The sequence below is a fragment of the Anopheles gambiae genome, chromosome 2, assembly GCF_943734735.2.
Source record: "Anopheles gambiae chromosome 2, idAnoGambNW_F1_1, whole genome shotgun sequence".
Lineage (NCBI taxonomy): Eukaryota > Metazoa > Arthropoda > Insecta > Diptera > Culicidae > Anopheles > Anopheles gambiae.
In genome coordinates, this window is record NC_064601.1 from 107916857 (window position 1) to 107940153 (window position 23297).

Sequence of the window (23297 nt, forward strand, 5' to 3'; positions counted from 1 at the left end):
ATACGTTTTCGCTGGCTTTTGAAACTTTTAGTACGATTTTCGTCGTCAACGGGGTTATCACGCGCTGCTTTCGGCTTTCCGGCGTCTATCTCGGACCGTTCGCATGCTACGGGAGAAGCCAAGCGCCCGTAAGTGCTGGATTAGGGTGACGTTGTGCTTTTGGGGTTCGTGTCTTGGTGGTTGATTGAAGTCTCCTCGAGGGAAACGACGTACGGTGCAAAATGAAACAGTTCGAATGAATTCAAACGTATTTTGTGAATAGTTTTTTGCGTGCAGTGAGAATGTCTACGCAGTCTTCTATCTAACATTCTATCAAAGTGTGCATAATCGCAAATCAAATGTGCAAAAGAGTGACCATGTGCTTAATGACGGTTGATTGTATCGTGCTGTGACACAACGCGTATGCCTGTCTTGCGACGTGATAATGAAGTTCTGCTAACGTACTGCGAACGATGATTTCTTGCCGATTGTCTCGCTTCCGGCGGAAAAGAACAAAACAAGCGCCAACATTCTCATTAGTCATCCGACGCAATGGAACAATGCAGCACGTCAGCGTTCGTGTGGGGTAGCAGGCGTTCAAATGACAATTGATTGCGTTGTGGTCCACGATGCGTGCGTGTAGGGTGAGGAATGTGTGATCGTGTGGGATTTTTCATACACCACTGACCTCTCCGGTTTATGTGCAACTGTTCTGTGCCCAGATAAGGCACGGTGGCCATCCATCCGACGTTGACAATTGTGCGTGTGCTGTTTACTTGTTCGGAGTTGAAAAAACAAAACAAAATACGCCATAAAAGAAACAACTGTTCTGCTCCATTCAGTGCAAAGATCGGTCTGTGTCCTCAGCTTTGAAGTGTTTACAGGCAAACAGATTCTGTCTCGTAGTTTTACTCACAGCTCTCCAGCAGTGCAGATTCGCTCCAGTATTCGAGGCCGGTCACTCGGTTCGGATGCAGGAAGATCAGCGAGTGGGGGTCAAAGTGATTGCTATGAATTATACATTCACCCGTGCACCGTGCTTCAGGCCAGGACGTCGCTGCCGTACTTCCTGTATCTTCCATTGCGGAAAACCGGTTACTAGCGGAGAGCTAATCACAAGTCGGCAGATTCCTACGGCGATGGCAAACAATCCTTGGGTCGAGGACGCCTCATCGCGTCCTCCAACTCATGTCCAAGTCTGAGGCTCCTTCCACACCTGGAGGAGATGGACGATTGCCAATTGCGAGCTAGCCTTGAATCAAAATAATGATCGAGAACAGAATGCTCAGTTGACCATCCCCGTTTTTGCGGCGATCGTGTGTCGTGTTCTGGGGTTGTCGCTTTGTGGTGAGCTTCTTGGACAAAGAATCTAGAACGGCTTTGGTGCCGCCGGGGGTGCAGGTGATGCGATACGGAAGAGTCGTACAGCCGGTTTCTGGATGCCTGATGTCTCGCTGTATGCTACTTGCGATCGACTTAAGCCTACTAGATCTATTTTTTTTTTGTTTCTTTAAAAATGGGGCCGAAATGGAAGTGGAAATGAGATGTTTACGAGAAGGTTTCGTTACGTCAATGGTAGATCGAACTGAAATGGAAAGTAGATGGTATTAAGATGCAAAGCCGTAGAATGTGGCGATCCAGTGAAGCATGGTCGATCATTTTTCCCTGTAGGCTGTGAATTAATTTAAAGCAGTAGTACTCTCCTTTTCCATTGCAGCCTGTGGCAGAGCGCTGCTAGATCTAGAATATGGTGATTATTAATGACAGGTATTGCTTTGAGAGCTGAAAGCTTTATGGAGTGCTAGCTTGTTTACTGCCTAATTGACATCGTTATTTCAAAACCAACCCGTGTGGGATATTGAATCATAAACGTTGCTACTGCATTTAAAAGAAGGTTTTATTATAATATTCATAACATACATCAGCAATAGCTTGCTTTATGAATTTTTATATTTTTGGCGCACTTTTACACTTTTTTGATAACAACTTATACACTAACCCAATGTTTTACTAACTCAAGTAGTAAGATGTTGGTTGGCCTAACAATTTTAATATAGATATTGCTACTATATTGTTGGTGAATCGTTTAAACTGTAAAAAGTTCTTAATTTTACATATTATCATCAAAAACTCAAAAATCCATAAATAATCATAACAATACTGCTATTGAAATTTGTAGTGTTTATGTAATTTCAAAGTGTGTTCTACAAAACACAATACAATGCTATCATTAATTTAGAGTAAAATAAAATTTAGAATCGCATTTTTGTCGTAAATCTTCTCCGCGAATTTGTATACATTGGAATAAAAAAGCATATTTTCAATCATTTTCGTCTTATCTAATACCATCAATACGTTATGTTACATCAATGCGTGAGGCATACCAGACAAAAGTCTTTAACTATATCTTTGCAAAAAGCTGATGGTTTGCACAGACGGATCGTAGTGCCCAAAAACATTGACGCAGTGTCATGAAGTGAAGCTCATTACAATAATTACTGCACAATTAGCGATTCGTCGCACAAACACACACTCTCAAATCGTACCATCGCTCCACACGACGCCTATCGGGCTGCGTTGTTGTCGCATCCAGCCCACTGCCCGACTGACCCGGTCTGGGGGCCGACCCGTACCCCAAACGCTCAGGATGTTTATCATGCAAACAGCTTCCAGCCTATCGGTGCCCCATTATCGGGCGGCGCAAACGGGCCAAGAAAGCAAAGCGATTTGTTCGTGGTATCCCGCCGCCGGCCTGCACCTATGGTGCGTATGGTTGCGCTTGCGTCGTCGTTCGAGTTTTTCCCGATCCCTTTCCCCTGCGGCTGGCAAGCAGCTCTGACGCAAGCGCCACGGACGTGTAGGACGCATCGACCTGCTAGTGTGACTTTTTTTTCCTTCCCCCTTCCACTGCCCTGCTCGGTTGAAGCTCCTCCGCCCTTTCTATGCGCTTGGGTTGGTTTTTATGCAAATCCTTTGCTCGATATCGAATTAAAATTCACATGCCGGCACGGTATCGATGCCGCTGCAATCCCCCAAACCAGAATGTGCACACACGCGCACACACATATGCAGCCACACGTTTGTCGATAATTTACGAGAGTGTAGCGACGGTTTCTTCTATTTATTGCGTTAACCCATGCTCGCACTATCCCACCCCTCGGTCGGTCTCATGGTGTCTCGCCAATGCCACCCCGCATTGATGTTCGGCTTTCGTTTGAGGCCAATTTTGCAGTCAAACAAAACTCACCCATTGCCGAAGGAAAAGCAAACACTTTCGAGTTGCACCGACGCGGGGCCAGCGCCCGGGTCACAGCGCGTTCCGTCACTGGGCGCGTCGCGTCGGGCGATACGATTGCACAAGCAGCGGGACAGTTGGAGGGCAAATGAAAGAGCAATGGAGGGGGGGGGGGGGTTGACTTATTTCCAGCCACGGACAGGCGATCGACGATCCGCGAGCAGTTGGCCGGCAGCTGCGGTCGAATGCATTGATACGGGCTAGGAGGGAAAAGTAGGCAAGCAATGGTTGAATTTGTTTTCATTCCTTATCGATACAGCTGTGAATAATTTATGTTATGTAGGATTTTTAAGATAAGATTTGTTAAATATTGATTATGTGGTGAAAAAATAAGGAAACGTCCATTTGATTTAAACATTAATTGTGAATAGCTTTTCTTGTGTACCGTATCTGGTTTAGCAATGACGTTCAATTGTAATTTTCATTTCATTTCATTTCATTTCATTTCATTTCATTTCATTTCATTTCATTTCATTTATTAATACAATATCCGCCATCAAGGCTAAATAAGGCAGACTTAAAACTAAATAAACCCTAACAAATAAACAAAATAATTCATGAAAAACTAAGCCTAACTAAACTAGTCTAGACCTAGCAAAAAAAATTAAAGAAAAAAAACAAAGATAGAGCGTAGAGACTATCAAAACTTAATGAAACTTAGAAGAATAATTAAAGAGAATTAGAAGAAAAAATACGGTTACGGAAAGAGTTGAGAGAGGAGTCGAAATCAAAGAGATAGTAAAAGTGGTTAAACAACCTGAAACAGGATAGAATAGGATCATTGAAAGTATAGAGAGTATGACGTGTTTCAATTGACAGAGGATCACGAGGACGAAGGGAACGAGAGGGAACATACAACGAGATGGACGAGAGTAAATCAGGAGCATCAGTATCAGAAAGTAATAAGCCACCAATAAAACATGCCTGAGACACTTGGCGGCGGAAGCTTAAAGAGTGAAGATTGAATAACTGCAATCGCGTTTCATAGGGAGGTAGTGAGGCAGCACCGAACAAACGACGAAAAGCAACCCTGGTAAAAAGGCGCTGAATGCTTTCAATTCTCGAACAGCCATCAATAGTAGGAGGATTCCAGATGATGCTAGCATATTCAAGAAGAGGCCTTACCAGAGCACAATAAAGGTTTCTTAAGAAGCTTTGATCTCTAAAAATAGAGGTAAAACGTAAAATAAACCCAAGAGTTCGATTAGCTTTTAGTAGAACCTCATCAAGCTGCAGTTTAAAGTTAAGACGACTGTCGAGTATAATACCAAGGTCACGGATGGACAAAACACGAGAGAGAGACGAGTTAGAGAGAGTATAGTTAAATGAAATAGGAGAAAGAGAGTGAGAGAAAGAAATAACAGAACATTTATCAGGGCACAAGCGAAGTAAGTTGGATGAACACCAATGAACAAATGCATTAAGGTAATGCTGAAGACTCATACAATCAGAAGAAGAGGACACAGGTAAAAAGATTTTGATATCATCCGCATAAAGGAGATGACCATCAGGAGGTAAAACATTACAGACATCATTGATGAACAAAGAAAACAGAAGTGGACTTAGCACACAACCCTGAGGGACACCTGACGTACAAAAAAACTCCTCAGATAAGTACGACCCGGTTTTAACCCTGCAAGATCGATTACTTAAGTATGAGGACAGCCAGCTAATAATGCCATCACCAAAACCAAGTTTAGATAGTTTAGCTAATAGTAAAGAGTGGGGCAAACTATCAAATGCAGCATGAAAGTCAGTGTATATTGCATCAAGTTGGGTACCTGCCTCAAAAGATCTGAAAATATTGGTAACAAAAGACATGAGATTAGTAGAAGTAGACCTACCAGGCATAAACCCATGCTGTTTAGGGCTAATAGCGGAACTACAACTATGAAGTATGGTTGGAAAGATACATAGCTCAAAAGTTTTGGCTGTGGCACATGTTTGAGTTATCCCACGATAATTAGAGACAATGCTACGGCATCCCTTTTTGTGTACCGGAAAAAGCCAACAGGATTTCCAAAGAGCAGGAAAGACCCCGAGAGAAAGTGAAAGGTTGAAAATTTTAGCAAGGTGTGGAGCAAGCACGTCCTTACAGTTTATTAAAACTGAGGCAGGAATGCCATCTGGACCAGGAGTAAAAGAACGTTTCAACCCAAATAACACCTGTACAACTGTTTCAGAGCTAACCGAAATATCGGAGAGATTAATTAAGTTCTCTGGCGTGTAGAGTAGCCCACCCTCAATAAGGTTAGGGTCACTAACCGGTGGCTCAAACATTTGGGAAAAATGTGCAGAGAATAGCTCACAGATCTCAACAGGCGTAGAGGCAGTTCGAGAATCAAGTACCATTTCATTAGGTAACGTATTGCACCCTCTTCGAATCCTAACAAATTGCCAGAAGGATGCTGGATCAGAACGGAAACGCGATTGCAGTCTACTCGAATAGGCCTCAAAACAAGCCCTGTTGTATAGTCGATGCGCAGAGGCAGCGTACTTAAATAAACGAAAGTTGAAAGCAGATCGGTTCAGACGATACCTCCTAAGATATTTCATTCTATCCTTTTTCAGGTTGCGAAGAGTACGATTGGACCAGGGAGGATTAGGAGGGGAACGAAAAATAGGTGTACATGAAAGGAGTGCAGAGGTTAACAAAGCATTAAACGATTGGACAGCCTCGTCGACCGATGTACATTGATAAAAAAAAGACCAGTCGGCACGAGATAGAATAGAATTAAGTTTACGATAGTCTGTAAGACGAAAATTATAACGAACACTCAATGAATTAGGAGCAGAAGGCAATTCATTCCTAACCCTACTAGCCCTAAATAAAGAAGACGGTAACGCAATTTCCAGAGCAGGATGATGGGCATCCTGGGGCAGGAGCAGTGACGAAGCAGGATACACAGAAGAACAAGCAGCAGCAGCAGAGTTAGAGAGCACCAGGTCCAGATAATGATTTGAATGGTTATGCACCCCGTTCAGCTGATAGAGTTCATGCAAATTTAACACATCCAAAAAGCAGGAACTGGATGAATTCAAAGAGATATGAGGCACATAATGTCTCATAGGTAAAGATGAATCTGACCTTACTGCGGCTGCAGGCGACCACCCTAACGCCGGTTGATTGAAGTCGCCAAGAAGGATAAGATGATCATTCGGTTTCATATGCATGTATGCATCGCTGATGAAAGCAGAAAGGGATTCGAAATAGTTGCGGTCGCTGCTCAAATACGGTGGCACATAAACAATCCCCACATAAAGACGAAACTTAGGAAAAGAAACACGAATACATAAAGCTTCAAGCGTAGGTTGATTCATGTTAAGTGCCACAGACGGATAACGACTGGAACATGCAAGCAGCACACCACCCCCACGCGATCGTTCATTGTTTAACCTGCTGCGATCGCAACGGTATATATTGTAAGAATCACTATCCAGGACCATATTGGATGGAATCGATTCATTTAACCAGGTTTCAGTAAGGGCAAGCATTTCAAACCCTGATTCATTCGCAGAAAGGCGCAATTCATTATATTTGGTGCGAAGGCCTCGAACATTTTGGTAATAGATCACGAAGGGGTCTATTAATTGTGAGCTATCCGTTTGGCAAACGGGCTGATCTGTGGTGAGCGATTCGTGTTGCTGAGATTGTTCTGTGATTGAAGCCCCACCCCCGGTGATAACTGAGGGGGTGTGGGAGGAAACTCCGGTTGGATAGCCTCTAGGATCTCGGTCATCTGGGATAGTGATTGATTCCCGCGCTGTGGGGATGGCGATCGATGATCCAAAAAATGATCCGGATGAGCGGTGCTTTTTGGCGCAGCAGAAGAGCAATTTGCACTGCTTGAACGATGCGAAGTAAGCGCAGAAGGGTCAAATCGGGCCCTTTCATGTATACGTTGCTTTGGTAGGCCACGATCAACAAACTCACGAACAGTAAGTGAAACTGGCCAAATAGTAGATTGAAGCGCCAGATCCTTGAGTGATTTGGGAATACTCACTTTAAACGATATAAAGGACATCAAATCAAGGTTTGCGCCCTTTTTCGTGAGACGGTAAACATCTATGTTGTCGGTTGGCAGCACAGCTTTAAGCCACACACGCATATCATCAGCGGAGACATGCGATTTGATGTTCGTGAAGTATAACCATACTTTTTCTGCTATGCCAGTGTTCGTGGTATCATGGTTCAAAACAGGATCAGAAGATGATTTTGTATTTGTTCGGCAGTGCCCAGCACTAATATCACTAGTCACCTTAGTACGATGAGTGTAGTGGTTGCAGCTATCAGAAGCTTCCACAGTGTTGGTATCGTTCGCTGCTTGTTGGATATCTGCAGTGAGCTCCATTGAGTTGGTAAATGTACGGCGAGTGGATGCTGTTTTAGTCGTTCTGGTATTAGTGGCGTTGAGTGACGATGCATTAGTGGAAGTGTGCGTTCGCGATGCGTGAGAAACAGACGGCTTAGCTAATACGGGTGTTAGCTTATCAGCGAGAGCGAGGAACTCAGCAAGCAAATCGCTCTTGATAGCCGATCTAAGAGAAGAGAGAGATGAGTCAATCGTGGTGAGAATTTCTGCTTTCACCAACTCGAGTAGGGCTGCTATCTCACTTGTGAGAAGTGAGTTTGTGCCATTGCGAAACTCGTTACAATTTTTGCACAACCACAACAATTGATTATTCCGCCCAAGCTCACGAGTAGAATCACGGGACAAACCCGTGCAATGGGTATGATGCTTGGAGCCACACACACCGGCGCAGGACACCGAATTTGCACTATCGGTGGGTGCATTGCAGGTTGAGCACTGCATAACGAATGACACAGCACAAACTGACGAGTGACAGGAGCAGGAACGAAGCCAAACAATATCTCGGCAAAACTGACGAAATAACAGGAGACTAGGTGCAAGAATTCAAGTGCAACTTGATAACAATCGAAGGCACGCACTAGCCAGTACAAGCAACTCAGCAGCACCAATGTTGCAAATGTTGAAAATCAGGCAGTAACACGGCAAAACAGCATCAAAAATCAGGAGCACAAGGAAGGCACAACCACTCGGTTTGACAGTCAATCTCTCTCTGTGCACTTTGTAATTTTGTTTTAGATCCTAATTATTGCAGTCTGCTTTCAAAAAGTCAGTCCTAAAAAATAATTATATTCTTGACATGACTTTTGGTGTCATTTGAATGCTTCATAAATATGTTATTAAAAATAAAAATCCCTCCATGCACTGCAACCGAATTGCACCATTTATTAAACATTACTTTTGCCAATAAACAACACTCATGCTAACAGCTGATAACGTCAATATCCAATTAACATTGTGACGCTGCGAGTAAACACTTACTCACTTACTTCAATCCTATCCAGTCACACAAACCACCTCTTGCCTTCCTCTTTCCTGTGACTTTCAATTTCAATGCAAAAAACGGCACCATTTCGTTTACGAAATCACACACTATCAGCCTCGTAAGAGCCCTTTTAAAGCTCGTCCCCTGAAGGAACCCAAACCGAGGTGGCCGAAGAAAGCATTCTGCATAAACGTTTCGTCCAACGTTCGGGGTGGGGATCGATGCGTTACATGCACACGCCAAGCGGTACCGCGGACCGCGCACATAAAGCTCGCACGAAAGAACATAAAAGAAAGCGGCTGATCGAGCGGGCGGCTGGTAGGTGGCGCATATTTCTTCGCCATTTCCATGCATAATTTATTACGTGCACCAACCCCCGCCCCCGGCACGACGGTGTAAGGAATTGTGTGGGGAAGATTTGTGTGGAGAAAAGGGTTCGTTTCATGTTTTGGAGGTTTTTGAATAAGTCTGTATTTTTGTTCGACTTTCGTGTGATTTCGTATTTTGCATGGGTGGAGCATTGTTTGCACGGTAGCCTTTATTTTTCGTCTGCGGGACATGCAGTTCCTTTTATGAATTGCACGTGACTTTCGTGTGTTTTGTTTCGTTTGCCGGCAAATAAAATAACATACTTCAATCGCACGGCAAGCACGATTAAGGTACGAGTGGAATGAATGGTCATTGAATAACATGGAGCGAAAATGTTTGCCAAGTGACAATAAAAACGCAAAATAAACGATTGCATGCATTAAAGTGGAACGATTTATACCATAATGAATGTGTATAAAGCATGATGAGTGTGATATAACTTTGAATTATTTCCAGTAACGAAAGAAGCAGCACTCAACGATCGTTTAAAAATAAAAAGTCAAAATTGTTAGTGATTTATCTAGCACCAGCAACAGCCCTCAACTCGTTCCAGCAAGCATACAACAGCACACACACCATGCGGCGGAATCATCATTTTTGGGTGGTAAGTTCTATCCTAACAGCACAATCAGCACATTAACACAGCGCATGTCATAACTGTTATTGATGTTACATCTTTCCTCCTACAATCGCATTGTGATCTGCACGGCAGAGCAACGCGTTTTTTCCGTATCCTACAGCTCGAATCGAATAATCCGCTAAATAAAGGCTTCATAACTCGCAGTTGCACGACGCAGCATGCAAATTGCTATTTAGTTCCAATGGAATGCAAACCGTGCGATTTGCGAATCGCCCGTCCGAGCCGAGGGTCCGTAATCTGCGTGTCGTAATAATTCTATCGAAACGAAGCGAAGCATCAAATCATGCGTTCCGCAGCAAATGGGTAGACTGCTCCTCCACCTGACGTAACGTGTAGCAAAATGCGCCGTCGAGTTTGAGGAGCTCTCACGGCAAACCCACACACACACACACACTTTCCGGAACAACATGAAGTGTTAGAGCGTTTGGTCGAGACAGTCAGCGGTTGAACGTACAGCGTTCATTCTCACCTGTATGATTACAAGTGGCGATTGTTTCTTTAAGTAGCTTGTGTTTACCGTCATACGTCAGCGGGCTGGAAGTGGTTGCCGTTGGTGCGCATCGACTTGAAGTCAATCTTTTATTGCCTTTCAAGTGTGCCGTTTTTTTTTGTTATTTCCAACTAGTTTCACTACACATCGCTACATCGGTGAATCATAGAGGCGATAAACAGTGGGTTGGAAAACTGCCATTCCCCCCCCCCCCCCTCTTTACCGTAGCGGCTTGTGTGGGACATTAAAATGCGTCTTCTCTATTTTTTGTCTAAAGCATCTTTATTGCTCTACCATAAACACTGCTCCCGTCACAGCTTCACCGTGAGAGGTTCGTCGCTTGTGTCCTCGCTTAAATCACGAGCTCTCTTCCGTGTCGATGCTCATCTTCAAGGTGGAACTGCGCGGAAGCAACACACAACGGTTCGAGTCAGCATAAAACTCATCCCCACACACCGGACGGAAGAATCTGCAATGGATGTGATCATCCGCCGTCGTTTTGTCAAGAGCAAACCGGCTCACACTCTCTCGAACACACGACGGATTCGACAGTTAATTGAGCCAGCGCTCGATCGTTTATGGTTCCGTTTCAACACGAACTGTTGACAGCGTTGACCTTGATCTTGAACCGCGACTTAGGTCGAGTCGTGAGCGTGTCTGATGCAGTTCTGTAATGTGTCTCTATGCTGTCACTGCGTGCGTGTGTGTGTGTGTCTGTGTGGGTGTAATAAATTAAACAGAATTTGATCCTAGCTCGTAACATTACACGGAAAATCCCAGCACGTGCACTTACGAAACGAAAATAAATTATATTCATTATGAGCTAATTAAACCGCAAAGCCCACACATATCGCTTCAAACCAGTCGCTACATTAGCAGCTGAAGTACTGCGCTCTTTATCACGATCGAAAAAAAAAATGCATCCAACTCTGCCCGCTACAAACCTGATGAAGATAATAACAACAATGTTGCTATAGGCCCACTCTAATGCTCGGTCAGCTTTTAAGCCGGCGCACAAGCTACCTCATTGATCGGTAAACACACCCAGCTCGGGTTGGCGTGCCGTTAATGTACCCCACCTACCTCGGCCAGTTATTACAAGGTGTGATGAGTGCGGTGCAAAATGTTTGCTCTCAATTATGATAATGATTCGGGGACCTGCGAAACGACACCAGGTGACGTTTGATTGATCGAAAAAAAAAGAAAAGAAAATTTGCACCACACTTTGGTCAGTTCGGAATGCAAAAACCGGACCGTCATGAGAAGGTGTGTCGAGTGGTCGGTGTCGGTTGAGTCTGAAAAGGTCACACACAAATATTGATCACTGTCGCTTGATTAAATTATGCGATCGAAGTGATGCAATTGTGCCATGATTGCTCGAGCAGCATCCATTTCGCACCTTGTGCCATTAACATTACGTGGTGTTTTCTTTTATTACTAGCACACTATCCAGCTAGAACATCCATTTAGATTAGCAACCTGGCGAGAGGGTATTGGCTTACGAAAATGTTTTGACATTTTAAGATTAAGATATACATGATTTGGGACATGATTTTAATTCATTTTTATTGCACCTTTGATTGGACGTCTGGCTCTACAATACTTTGTCACAACTATTCCACTTTTGAGACCTCCCAATCCCAATCTTTAATTACATTCGCGTGCCAGCATCACCATACACACACACGCACCATTCGATCCTTTCTAATCGTACCCCTTGCCGCGCATAAAAAGGATCGCTGGGGGCGGCATCGTTATGTTCGGGTGGGTCTACCATGATCAATAACACCCGCCAGCTTCTCCCAGATTTATTGCCCCGCTTGCAAAACGGTAGCCGGCCGAGGCGTGTTTGTGTGCAAAGCAACCGATAGTGACGCCGGTGGTGATCCTGTGAACGATTTATGATCTACGCGCGAAGGAGGTGAACTGTTGCTCGCGGGCACAATCGAACCGATCGATCCGACCGGAAAATGACGATCCGTGTGAGATCGCTATGCGGGCTAAAGGGAGTGCAGAATGTGAACTACTTTTGCGATGTGTTGATTTTTTCCAACTGATCTGTAGTGTTGTGTGTTGTGGAGCCAACATGCCTAGAAATTAAGGTAAAGCTTTTGGAGGCTTTGACGTACAGCGAGTTCCTGCAAACGACGCTCCATGTTCATGTCCATGTCGATGAGCTCGTGCCTTCCATTAGTCGTGTATTTAATTAATTGCCTGCTCGACCTACAACACTTCGCACGCCAAACACAACGACAGCTGCACTGTCATGGCCCGATCGGACCTTGATTGCGTGATTGCGGGCCCCGTGCCGCGCAGCATCCACCGATACATTGACAGTCCATCTATGCACTGTCGGAGGCTTGATGCAACGAGATAATTGAATAAGCGAAAAATGGACCCCTCAATCCTGAACACTGCAGCGGCTCAAAAAAGGCTTCCCCAATGACGGGGCTGCGTCCGCTGCGGAGAACCTAATTCCTGCTCCAAACATTCTTGAGCGTTGCAAGCGTAACAATCCTTTCATGGGCAATCAAGTCACAGCCAAAAGGCAGGAGGTGTGTTTCTCTCTTTTTATTTCGCTTGATATTAGCCACATGCCAAGGCGGGTGGGTGATGTTAGTTTATTTTTTGCTCGTGGGCTTAGATTGATGAACAGTGACGGGAAATGTATGTACAAACCACAGAATGACGAATGAATTCTCTTCCGACAGAGTACTGCAAACATGAGTAACCGCATTTTACGGACAGCGTTTGATAGAACAATGTTGCCAGGTTGGACGTTGATTAAACGAATGAATAGAAACGCAGGCTTTTAGAATTCAATCACAGTAATTGAAACGCATTCATCGCAAACTTTGACATCGATTTGTGAATGGCAAGCGTAGGAGTGATTAATTTAAAATTGGATAAAAGAATCAATCTTCATATTAAAAAGAAATGTAATGGATTATTTCTATACATTTGTAAAGCAAACTCGTTCTATAGTCAAGCCTTTTCTTTCTGTCTTATTCAGTCCCCCCAAACGATTGCATAACATTCTCTTGCGCACTTGCCACCCTTAGTGCGACAAGTTTCCATCAAATCAAAATTGGCTAAGCGTTCGTTTGCAATGACTTTATCGGCCTGCAATGACTCGGCCCGGCCTGCTTGAAGTGCGAGAATAAGCAAAGCCTCACCCCTTTTTGAGCCACAGATAATCGGACTGTCAATTTCTCGAAGCAAAAAAAGAACCCTTAATCACCTCCTCCAGCTCGGCAAGCAGAACCGATTATCCTGCCGCAACGCAACCAATCAAGTAGAGAAAACGGGAATTTTATTAGATCGTACTTTCACAAAGCGCTCGCCATCAATTGAGCCGTCAGCTCGCGGTCCCATGCGTATGGACAACGTGTGTGGGACAGCGTTCTACGCGCGCGCGCGCGCTTGCCGGGCTGCGAATCATCATCGTCGTACGTAGAGACGTCATGTTTCCTAAATTGTTTGGTGGACGGTTCCCGTGCACGGCACTGAACTGGAGCAGCGCTCGCCTAAAAACCAATTTTCCCAGCCCACAGTCGCTGAAATATTAATTGACCCTTACGCAACGGTTTCGGAGTTTGTCTGCAAGTCGGCCGTTACGCCGTTTCCTTCGCCTGCACTGCAATGGAGAGGGCACACCAAACGCTCCGCACTAGCTATCGCATTACCATCTGAGTGTCTGTGCTTGTGCTGATAAAAATCAAACCCTTCCCTTTCGCCGAAACATTCCGCCGGGCACATGCACATACATGCACGTATGGTGGCACACTTCGGTACGCTTCATTAGAGGGACCCCCTGTACCCTTTGCACTGCACTACGCCGCTAGGAGGAATTATCGCACACGAATTATTGCTGGAAGAGTAGAAGACGCCCGTGGATGGAGCAGCCCGACGGCCCACACTCCGACGGGACGCGACCGACAATCAAAGATCCATTAATCAATCGTTCAAACATTTCAATTTTGCCATGCTTTTGTGGTTCGTTTGCGTTGCGTTACTCGCTCCCATGTCCCAGAGACATACAGATCGGAGAGCTTGATCCCATAAAAGGGACATCGATCGTTCCGTTCCCTGCTCGGGCTGGATGTGGAGACAGCAGAACAATTACCCGGCTTTCGTGTCATCGTTACCGGAGCATGCGGATCAATCACACACGCTCGCTGCTTATGAGTGGGCCGGACTCCAGGCTGGAAAAGATTATGTAAAAGTGCCACCAACAAGTTCATCCAACAAAAACACAAAACCGTTTGCAAAGACTGCTGCAAGCAACGTGAGAGCGTTTAGATTGGAGACTTTTGTAGAAACAAAACGGGAAATAATTTGCCCCAAGTTCGTGTATGATGCGGGGAATTCGTTTCGTGGGTGGCAGTTTCGATGATCGCGAGGCGTGTTTTGGACGCGCCTCTTCAGCTGTTGCTGTATTGTGTGGTAAATGATGAGCATTATTCAATTATTGTGGACTTACGTCCAACCAACCAACAATCGCCTAGAAATTAGATTAACAATTCCCGTTCATCACGATCATCGCTTACGCCTTATGATTTATCGCCACCTCTGATTGCAGTGCCGTGGCTCTTTCGAGCACAAACTGGAGCCGTTTCGTCGGGGGGGAAAGGAAACTATTTATTGAGCAGGGAAAAAGATACACTTTTCTGAGATCGATTCCACGGACCGGCAACGGGACCCGCCTGACCCACGATTACACTCACTCCAGGTGCTGATTACTGTAGCTGTAGCCGTGCTCTCCGTGGCTCTCGGCCAGGTACTCCGGTTCCTGGCTGTACGACTGCACGTGGCCACCAGCGGCGTGGTGGATGTGCTTGACGTGTGCCTCGAACCCGTGCAGCTTGTCCGTCCGGTACACCACGACGCGCTCCGACCCGTCCGGCTCGTACAGCGAGTACACGCCCTTCACCACATCACCGTCGCGCTCCTCCCAGTGGCTCTTCTGGTCGCCCGTGTGCGGATCCTTCACACCGTACTCGAACTTGTACTTTGGGTACGCGTAATAATCGTGCGGCTCGTGGTGCTCAAAATCCTGCGCAATCTTTGGCACGATCTGCTCGTGCTGCTCACTGGACGCTTCCACCTCGGCGGACGGTTCCACCGCCCAGGACGCTTGAAGGGTCAGCAACAGACACGCGCCGATCAATAGCTGGAATCAAAAGCAATAGCACAGAACACAATGGTCACAATGGGCACGGAGAGAGTTCACAGCTTGTGGTTTAAAATCACAGTTCTTACGCACTTGCTTCATGTTGCTTTGGTTTCACTCGTTTTTTTCGTCCACACAATTCACTTTCGCTTGGGATCCGCACTGAACTGACACCTGTGCACAACTGCCTCTCTTCAAACACCGTTTGAACGGTTTTATATAAAAAACCCATCAACACGCGCAATGCTCTAGCGGTATAGCACATGAGGGCAGGCTGGATGGAACGTTAAGGGAGGATTTTTCTGTAATTTCTATTTGCAATCAAAATAAGGCGCGTATGGTGCGCAATGCGTTTCGTCGGTGGCATCAGAGCAAGCAAAAAACAAAAACGCCTTACAGACACTTTAACTTGCATGAAGAAATGCACACATTCCCATTTGTTTGTTGGGGGTGCCAATGGTAAAATATGCCACTTTTTTGCTTTCGCTTATGCACTTGCACTAGCCGATGCTGCCGCATGCCAAAATAGTGCAACGAAGGGGAATTTGCTTCCAATTTGCGCACCACAGGAAACGGTATTTGACCGATGTTTGAATGGCAGTGCAATGGTTACGGTACGAAGAGTGTTCGCCAGGAAGTGCATTGGATTTGTGTTATAGACCATGGGCTCTTAGAACGAAGATTACGATACACTTAATTAAAAAAATCTTGCAATATGTTGAGCAGTTGAGAAGAATACATCTTAATAGAATCGGTCTTGTGAAAGTTCGCCCATAAGTATATAAGTGCTTTAATAATGCTGTTGCTCCAACGTTTTATGTTTAAAAAAAACATTAAAATAGGTTTATATTTCATAGATTGTTGCTGAAAACTTCGCACTCACTCAATAATAACACCTCTAACCAGTATCGCTAATTGCGTTTCATTATTATGATCTACTGCGTTACTCCAGTGTGATGGATTCCTATGGAAATGTCCATTTAAAATAGTCTTGATCGTAGGTAAACCCTAGCCCTCTCGGTGTCTGGCAGCTATGCACCTTGCTTCCTATCATCACTCAAACATGCATTTACAGCCGGCAGACAACTTTCTGCCTACACAACTCATTATCTGAGTATGACTCCTTGTATCAGCTTACCTCTGTCTCTTTCGTCTCGTTTGGCTAACTATTTGTAGATTATATGAAGATTCAAATAGCTTCCCAATGACATATCATTAGCAGTCGCGTTATCATGTAATGCTCACTCCCCCACTTGGTCCTGCTGGTAGCAATCCCAGACCCGCACTCCACGACTTGCGCAATGCTGACATTAAATATGGGCGTTACGGCGTAATTGATAAAACTCGCTCGTCAGTCTGCACCCCACGCGTGCTTGCAGTTTTTCTTTGCCGTCTGCATTTCTCCTCGGTACAGTGGCCGAGCCACGGTAACGGCTAGACGGGTTGGAATCGACACTTGATCCGGTGTATAATGCCGAGCAAGAAAAAATACACATCATACCTGTCCACCCGGTTCCAGACGCTGCACGGAAAAAACGGGGAAATGAATTATTATACGTTTTAATAACAACACTTCAGCGTTGGCTCGTAATTGATTGATGACTTATCACCAAACCGTCACTAGCGAGCTGTAGACAGCGAAGGAGAGTGGAGTCTCATTTAGCTACTTAGCTAAGGCTACACCTTCTATCCCTATCCTTGCGTAAGATGCGAGCTTCGATCATAACTGGGTTAAACAGAAGCGATAATCATCATTAAGATATTATCGTATAATTTCTTCATCGATCCTCAGCGGCATTAAATTGCGACATCCATTCCATACGCGGGATGGGCCACACTATGGCCAACCGGTGCTCGCTAGGGGATTGAATGCAAGGCTTTCTATGGGGTTTGAGTTCAAAAAGAAAAAAAAACAAACCACTCTTGAATGATGACCATCATCCTCCAAACTGCTCCACACAAATTAAGATGCTGCAGATTGTGATAAATGGTTCGCCGCTTGAGGCATTTGAGTTACTCTCCCCCGGGACGATTATTGACCCACCGTGAGAGAGTCTGAGGCCCGGTGGAGTCTATTTTAGTGTCGGCTTTCCTTTCGTGGTATGTTTGTTCACGAGCATGGCTCCTTTTGCGGTGCTTTCGGTAAAGGTCAAGCGACAGAAATAGACTTCACGAAAGTGATACGTGATCATTTATCATCGGTGCACTTTGAGAGAAGGGTGCCTATTGGTTGGGTTTCGTAGCTCGAAACGGTTTAGGAATAGAGTTATAGGTAAACGCGAATATTAATGACAGCTTTATTGGAAGGAAATTGTTACCATTACACCATGACACATCACTTTCAATGTATGTTTCAATTTTTAATATTTATCTTTCTCTCTATTTTTCCAGAAAACGGAACCGACTGCCTTGGTTCTACTGGCCGTGGCGATAAGTGTGTCCGCGATACGGGTAGATTGGAATACAAACACTGGGCCAATAGTGCCCCCAACCAGCACACCAGCACCCGTTCCTCAGCCACCGTTCCGTGAGCCTGCTCCAGTTTGGGAAGATCAATCCGATGACATCCCGAATCCTAACCCCTACAGGTAAGCTCTTCGCCGTACCTTATGGTCTTTCAATATTGCAGATTTCGCAAATCATTACTCCATTCCATACACAATGAAGGTACATTCTACCACCACCATCGCGACCCAAGTACAATGACATTACCCTGGAGCAGCGCAAACAGTCCCAACAGCAGCAGCAACAGCAGCAGCAGCAACAACAGCATCAGCCTCGGAATGGAAATGCTCAACCCGTCCCGCCAGCAAATCCAACCCAAACTCTCTCAACGGCCGCCCCGACCGGCCAGATCATTGATAAGCCACAGGCCCACCAACAACCCCTAGCTTCCGGTGCTAACAACGCAGCCCCAGCGAACAGTCAGCAACCGCAACAACAACAACAACAACAACCCCAGCAGGTCGTGTCAAGTCTTGCGGTACAGTACGTGCCCAACAAAGGTCTCAAGTATTACGCCGTCGTACCGAAGCACACGGAAGTGTCGTACGGAGCGGCCAAGCAAGCGCTGCTCGCTACTAACGATCTCTACGACCAGCAGCTCGCCCAGAGCAAGTACGATAAGTACGATAAGCTCAACGGAAAGTACAATCCCAAGCTGAAGAAGTACAAGGCCTACGAGAAGGTTAAATACATGCCGTACATTGTGGTAAGTGCAAGCGTGTGATGTAGTGTGTGTGTTTTTTAACAAAAAAGACTAAGTTTACCGTGTCGCATGATTAATGCTCGTATCTCTAATTTAATGAACTCATATACGCTGCTTTTGGATGCATTTATTCAGCACTCACGTGAGGTTCGTGTCTTGCGGTTGCGCTTAAGTCTTTTGTCATCGTAATTTCTCTATGCCAAGAACAAACGCTTGCGCGTTGTGATAAATGCTTTCCGTTTTTGTCTTTTTTATTCGCTAATCCGTCCTTTCTTTTCTGCTTTCAAAATGTTTTATGCTATTGACATCGTGGGTTGGTAGGTTTGACTGTAATGCTTGAGAAAGTTCGCTTATCTAGGCGACACGGAGTTGTTTTTTTTTTCTTCATCCCCTCAACAGGGGTGTTACAGTACCTGTCAATACACGAGCCCCGGGACGACAAGTGGCGAAAGGCTAGTGTCTTAGAAAGGCTGTGCCTTTATTTTCCGGTGTCAGTTGAATCGTTTGGCTAGCTTATTCGCTAGCCACGCTCCGATAGCTCCACATTTGAATGTAACCGATCTCGGGCCGAGCCACTCCTCTCGATATACCTGTATTGCGAAGAAAGTGTAAGCACATACGGTCCGCTCTAGTCGGTCCAGATGTTTTTGCGCTTATGCGCTCGTGTTACAGTTATGTCATCGGGCGACCATGGACGTGGATTGTCGCAGCAGCCTCCGGTGCGACCTCTAGACACACGAGGGCACCGACTCGCACGGTACCGTAACGAACATGCCAACCCTGGACCCAGACGACGAGTCGGCAAGTGGATAATAATAAGGTGCTTCCCTTTCTTCTCGTGGCCGGAGAATCCAAAAGGCAGGACGCTCTTTTTGTGTCTCTTTAAATCCCATCGCTTTTCACTTTCTTCAGACCGGATGCTGCAACCGAGTAGTGTACCTAATGAATGACCCCGTAATGAACGCACAGGGCGCTCCCTTTATGTCGATGCCTCCGCAGTAGCACTAAGGGAGCATAATTTCGTGATGTAGTCTGTCTCACCGGCCGGAGGCAAATTAATCGAACACTACCATCAAATGGTGCTGCTAATTAACTTTCCTTACGTGGTGCGGGACCCGATCGTACCCGCCGATAGGATCCGATTGGGACCTTCTATCGAATCACGCGTCCCGATCGACCCGTGACCAAATCGAACTCCCGAAAGCCCTATCGGGTCAAGATTATCGCAGCAGCTACAATTACGTAATTGCAAGCGGACACGGTTCATTTCTTCGCACGGCGTTGTCGGCACTTTATCTCGTCCACACCCTCTCTGCGCTCTGTTCGTTCGTACCCACCCATAATCCCATCGAAAGCCCATCACCTACAATCGATGGCACGCGAATGGAAAGCGTACCGTCGTGAACGGTCCCAGTCTCACTGCTTGGAGGTGTGTTGTAACGATCGAGGCGAGCAAAAAAAAACCTGGAAACACTTTGCGTTCTTCACGTTGTCACGTGCCGAGATAGAAAATCGGTTTTGTACTGGCTAATGGCCCGGCGGTGGTCTTAAAATAGGGCAAGAACCTGATCGGCCCAGCAAATCGGGAGCGGATGAAAATGTGAAAACAAAATTCAAATACAGCAGCATTTTGTTGTTGTTTTTTTCTCTCTCTCGCTTGTTGTCCCTTCTGTTTTACGTTTTTGGACGCAGCAATTAGCTATGCTCGTGTAACTACAATTGCGCGGCAAATGAAATGTGCTGCTGGAGGTGAAAGGGATTGTTTGAATGCTATGCGTACCAGTCTGTTGATTATTTGGACGTGATTACAATACAAAAGGGCACTGGATTAGCTGTCTGTTACTTTATGCATTTGAACATAATCTGTAATTGTAAAAAATCGATAGAAAACGCCTCTAAATTATCGAAAAGACAGTCATACACATTTTGCCCATTCTTAGTTTATTACATAATTTAGTTCGACTAGCGTTTTTTTCATCAACGTTTTAATAGGTAGTTATTATTTGTTTTGCCTTTTGTATGCGTAATTGTCTCAATTAGGTTGGTAAAATATCTCTCTCTTCCTGTCAACAGTCAACGAACAACTATTTTTCATCTGCAGCTCACGGGTCCTACATGCTAGGTAAACTGAAAATACGATAAAAAAGATTTCATGCTAAAAAGTATCAACAGGAACTCATTGCTCTGTAATGAGCTTAATTTCACGTCATTAAGCAAATTGGTGGTCATTAATTAGCCGTATAGTTCTAGTTGTCAAAATTGAATTTCGACTGTGCGCCCCTCTTGAATGACATTTTAAGGTTTCAGCTTTCGCCTCCTTTCACCCAAGACAAAGATAAACGCACCATTGACCCCATAATTAAATTGGGTCCCCAATTTATGGATTCTATTTTTCCTTCGTTTTTTGTACGGGTTTTGTAGTTACGCGTTGAAGACAACTGTTTTCACATCTCGCCGATATGAGATAATCACGCGTACAAACGCTGTGTAGCTCCAACAGAAAAGGTAGGTGCCAAAATGCGAAAAACTCTTCCCAAATTGGCACTCCAGATGTACGTGGGGAGTACGTGAAGGATGCCCCATGACGTAACTGACATTTAGGGAGTGGTCTCTTTAGCGTGTACAGCGGTGAACTTTGTGCCGGACGGCAGAAGGCAGAGAAAAGCCGACATAAACGCATTAACATAAATTATGCCCCATAAAGGCATCTTTTTGTCTCTCTATTTTTACTCATTTCCTGTACCTGTCTCTTAATTCGTTTATGTTTTTGCTAACTCTTATTTTCTTTCTTTTGTTTCTTTACTTACAGTATTACGATGCTACCAAGCAGCAGTATTACTACACCAATGTTCCTTCAAATATGCTCATAAATAATAGGGTTTAATAGATCTGAGAGCAGGGTCGGAGGGTTAGGAAAAGGCCAAACGCAAACAGAGGAAAAACTAAAACAGCATTAGAGAAAGTGGCTCCATATCATGCGATCAGAAACAAAAAATCCTTTCTTGTACCAATTTTGTTCCCCAAAACAACTAGAGCGAGAAGAGTGCCTTAGCTCATGTTGGTAGTTGATGTTTTTGTTACCGATATTTAACTGACCATACGAGACTTTTACTCATAACCTGACTAATGGTTTGAGTTACATCCGGTGGGAATGCTGAATTTTATGAAAAAAAAAAATAAACTGGAGCTCCACACTTGCACACAACATGCCATGTTCAACATTTCCATAAAAAAAATAGCGAAAACAAAACACAAGTGGCTTAGCACAAACACACAACAACAGGAGCACAGTATGGAAACACGCATTTCATGCATTTAGGGTTAGCGAAAAATTCAAGTACCAGATAGGCGATTAAATTTAAAAGCATTTGGAGAAAATTAACGTAAGAAAAGCAACTGGCTGAAGATAGCAACAGCAAAGAAAGTTTGAGGAAAAAAATGAACAGAAAAATGTAAATAATTAAAAATATAAAATAAAAATAAAAAATACTTAAAAACAAACATGCTTTCATGTCTATTATTTACACAAACAATTCACCAACCTTCACTAACCTTCCCCTTGTGCCTGTTTCCTTGTACAAAAGCGACGCGTAAAAGGTTTACCCTCTCGGTGAAGTAATTGCTATTCTTCATCAAACTATTCATTAAATCGAGGCATCGCTGCTTAGCACCGCCATCGACAGTGTGCCTTGCACCTGCTAAAAATAACGTATAAAATAACGTTGAGCCGACAAATCCTAGCACAAAACCGGCAGGTGCCATTACGCGCCAAACGCGCGCTCATCTCATCTCGTTCCGGCGCGCTCAATGTCGAAAAGGGAAAGGTGTCTTCGATTGCGGACACATGTTCTAGCTAGCGTCATGCTGCGCACTGGCAAATGTAAACAACTTCTGTAAAGTGAACGTCGCAGAGATGTTCTTCGGTGTTGCGGGATGCCACCGGATTGCTCCACATTCACTTTATGACGAAGATGATGCACCTACGGTATCTGGCACGTGGCACCAAGGGAACATTCGTCCCAATGCACCGAAACGTTCACAAATTTATGCAAAAATAATTGCTTTAGAAAGGTAAACGACCTCCTGGCAAGGGTTTGACTTGATTTCAAAAAGAACGGAGAGAAAGGACGTTGTTAGAAGATGACGTTATGGGGAATGTCATTGAGTGACCTTCCACCATGTCTTCAATTGTACGATAAGCCACAGAACAAACGCAATGGTTCGGAAAGAAAAATAGTACCGATTTTGTACCTTAACTGGAGCTTTCCGAAGACTCTAGATGACCTCAAACTACCCACACGACCTTTACAATCGCCAACTGCCCACCGGCTCATGGTTACCGGGGGCCCCTCCGAAACCGTTTTGACATTTCCACCGCACCGCAAGAAGAAAGAACAACAAGCAGTTGAACTTTAAGGTGCAGTTGAAGGAAAACGGAGTGCCACCATAACTGGAGCACTTCGGGCGGAGATCGTTAACGAAAGAGGACCTCGGACCTTAAATTTCACCATTGGCTGTGCCTCCCCTTTTGTTGTCGTTCTGGGACGACCACTCGGAAATGCGCGATCGGTGCTAGGCGTCTAAAGATCATCAATTCAAGGCAGTGGCGGTACGTTGAGCATTAAATGCCATCCTCAATGTGCACTGGCCCCGTGGCAGCGTTGCCATATGCACTCCGGCTGCCCTTGCGAAGATGCAAGTGAAATTTGAAGCCCCTTTTAAAGTGATTTTAGCTTGCCTTTCAACCACCCCCCATCCTGTCCTGCGTCGAGTGTCTAAAGGTTCGTG

At 45.0% G+C, this 23297-nt stretch overlaps 2 protein-coding genes across 2 annotated transcripts; one reads left to right on the plus strand and one right to left on the minus strand.

Annotated features, from left to right (window-relative positions):
- The first annotated feature begins 9 nt into the window (after window positions 1-9).
- On the plus strand, window positions 10-22010 carry LOC1270231 (alpha-protein kinase 1). The gene is made up of 5 exons (XM_308910.5): window positions 10-128; window positions 9455-9602; window positions 17693-17889; window positions 17969-18512; window positions 21319-22010. Exons 2-5 carry the CDS (start codon window positions 9576-9578, stop codon window positions 21391-21393), a joined length of 843 nt encoding a protein of 280 aa, XP_308910.5. The 5' UTR covers window positions 10-128; window positions 9455-9575; the 3' UTR covers window positions 21394-22010.
- LOC4576740 (cuticle protein 19) lies at window positions 14752-15505 on the minus strand. Its single transcript, XM_001237149.2, has 2 exons — window positions 15395-15505; window positions 14752-15301 (listed from the first exon to the last, which is right to left on the minus strand). Exons 1-2 carry the CDS (start codon window positions 15401-15403, stop codon window positions 14852-14854), a joined length of 459 nt encoding a protein of 152 aa, XP_001237150.2. The 5' UTR covers window positions 15404-15505; the 3' UTR covers window positions 14752-14851.
- Window positions 22011-23297: the final 1287 nt, after the last annotated feature.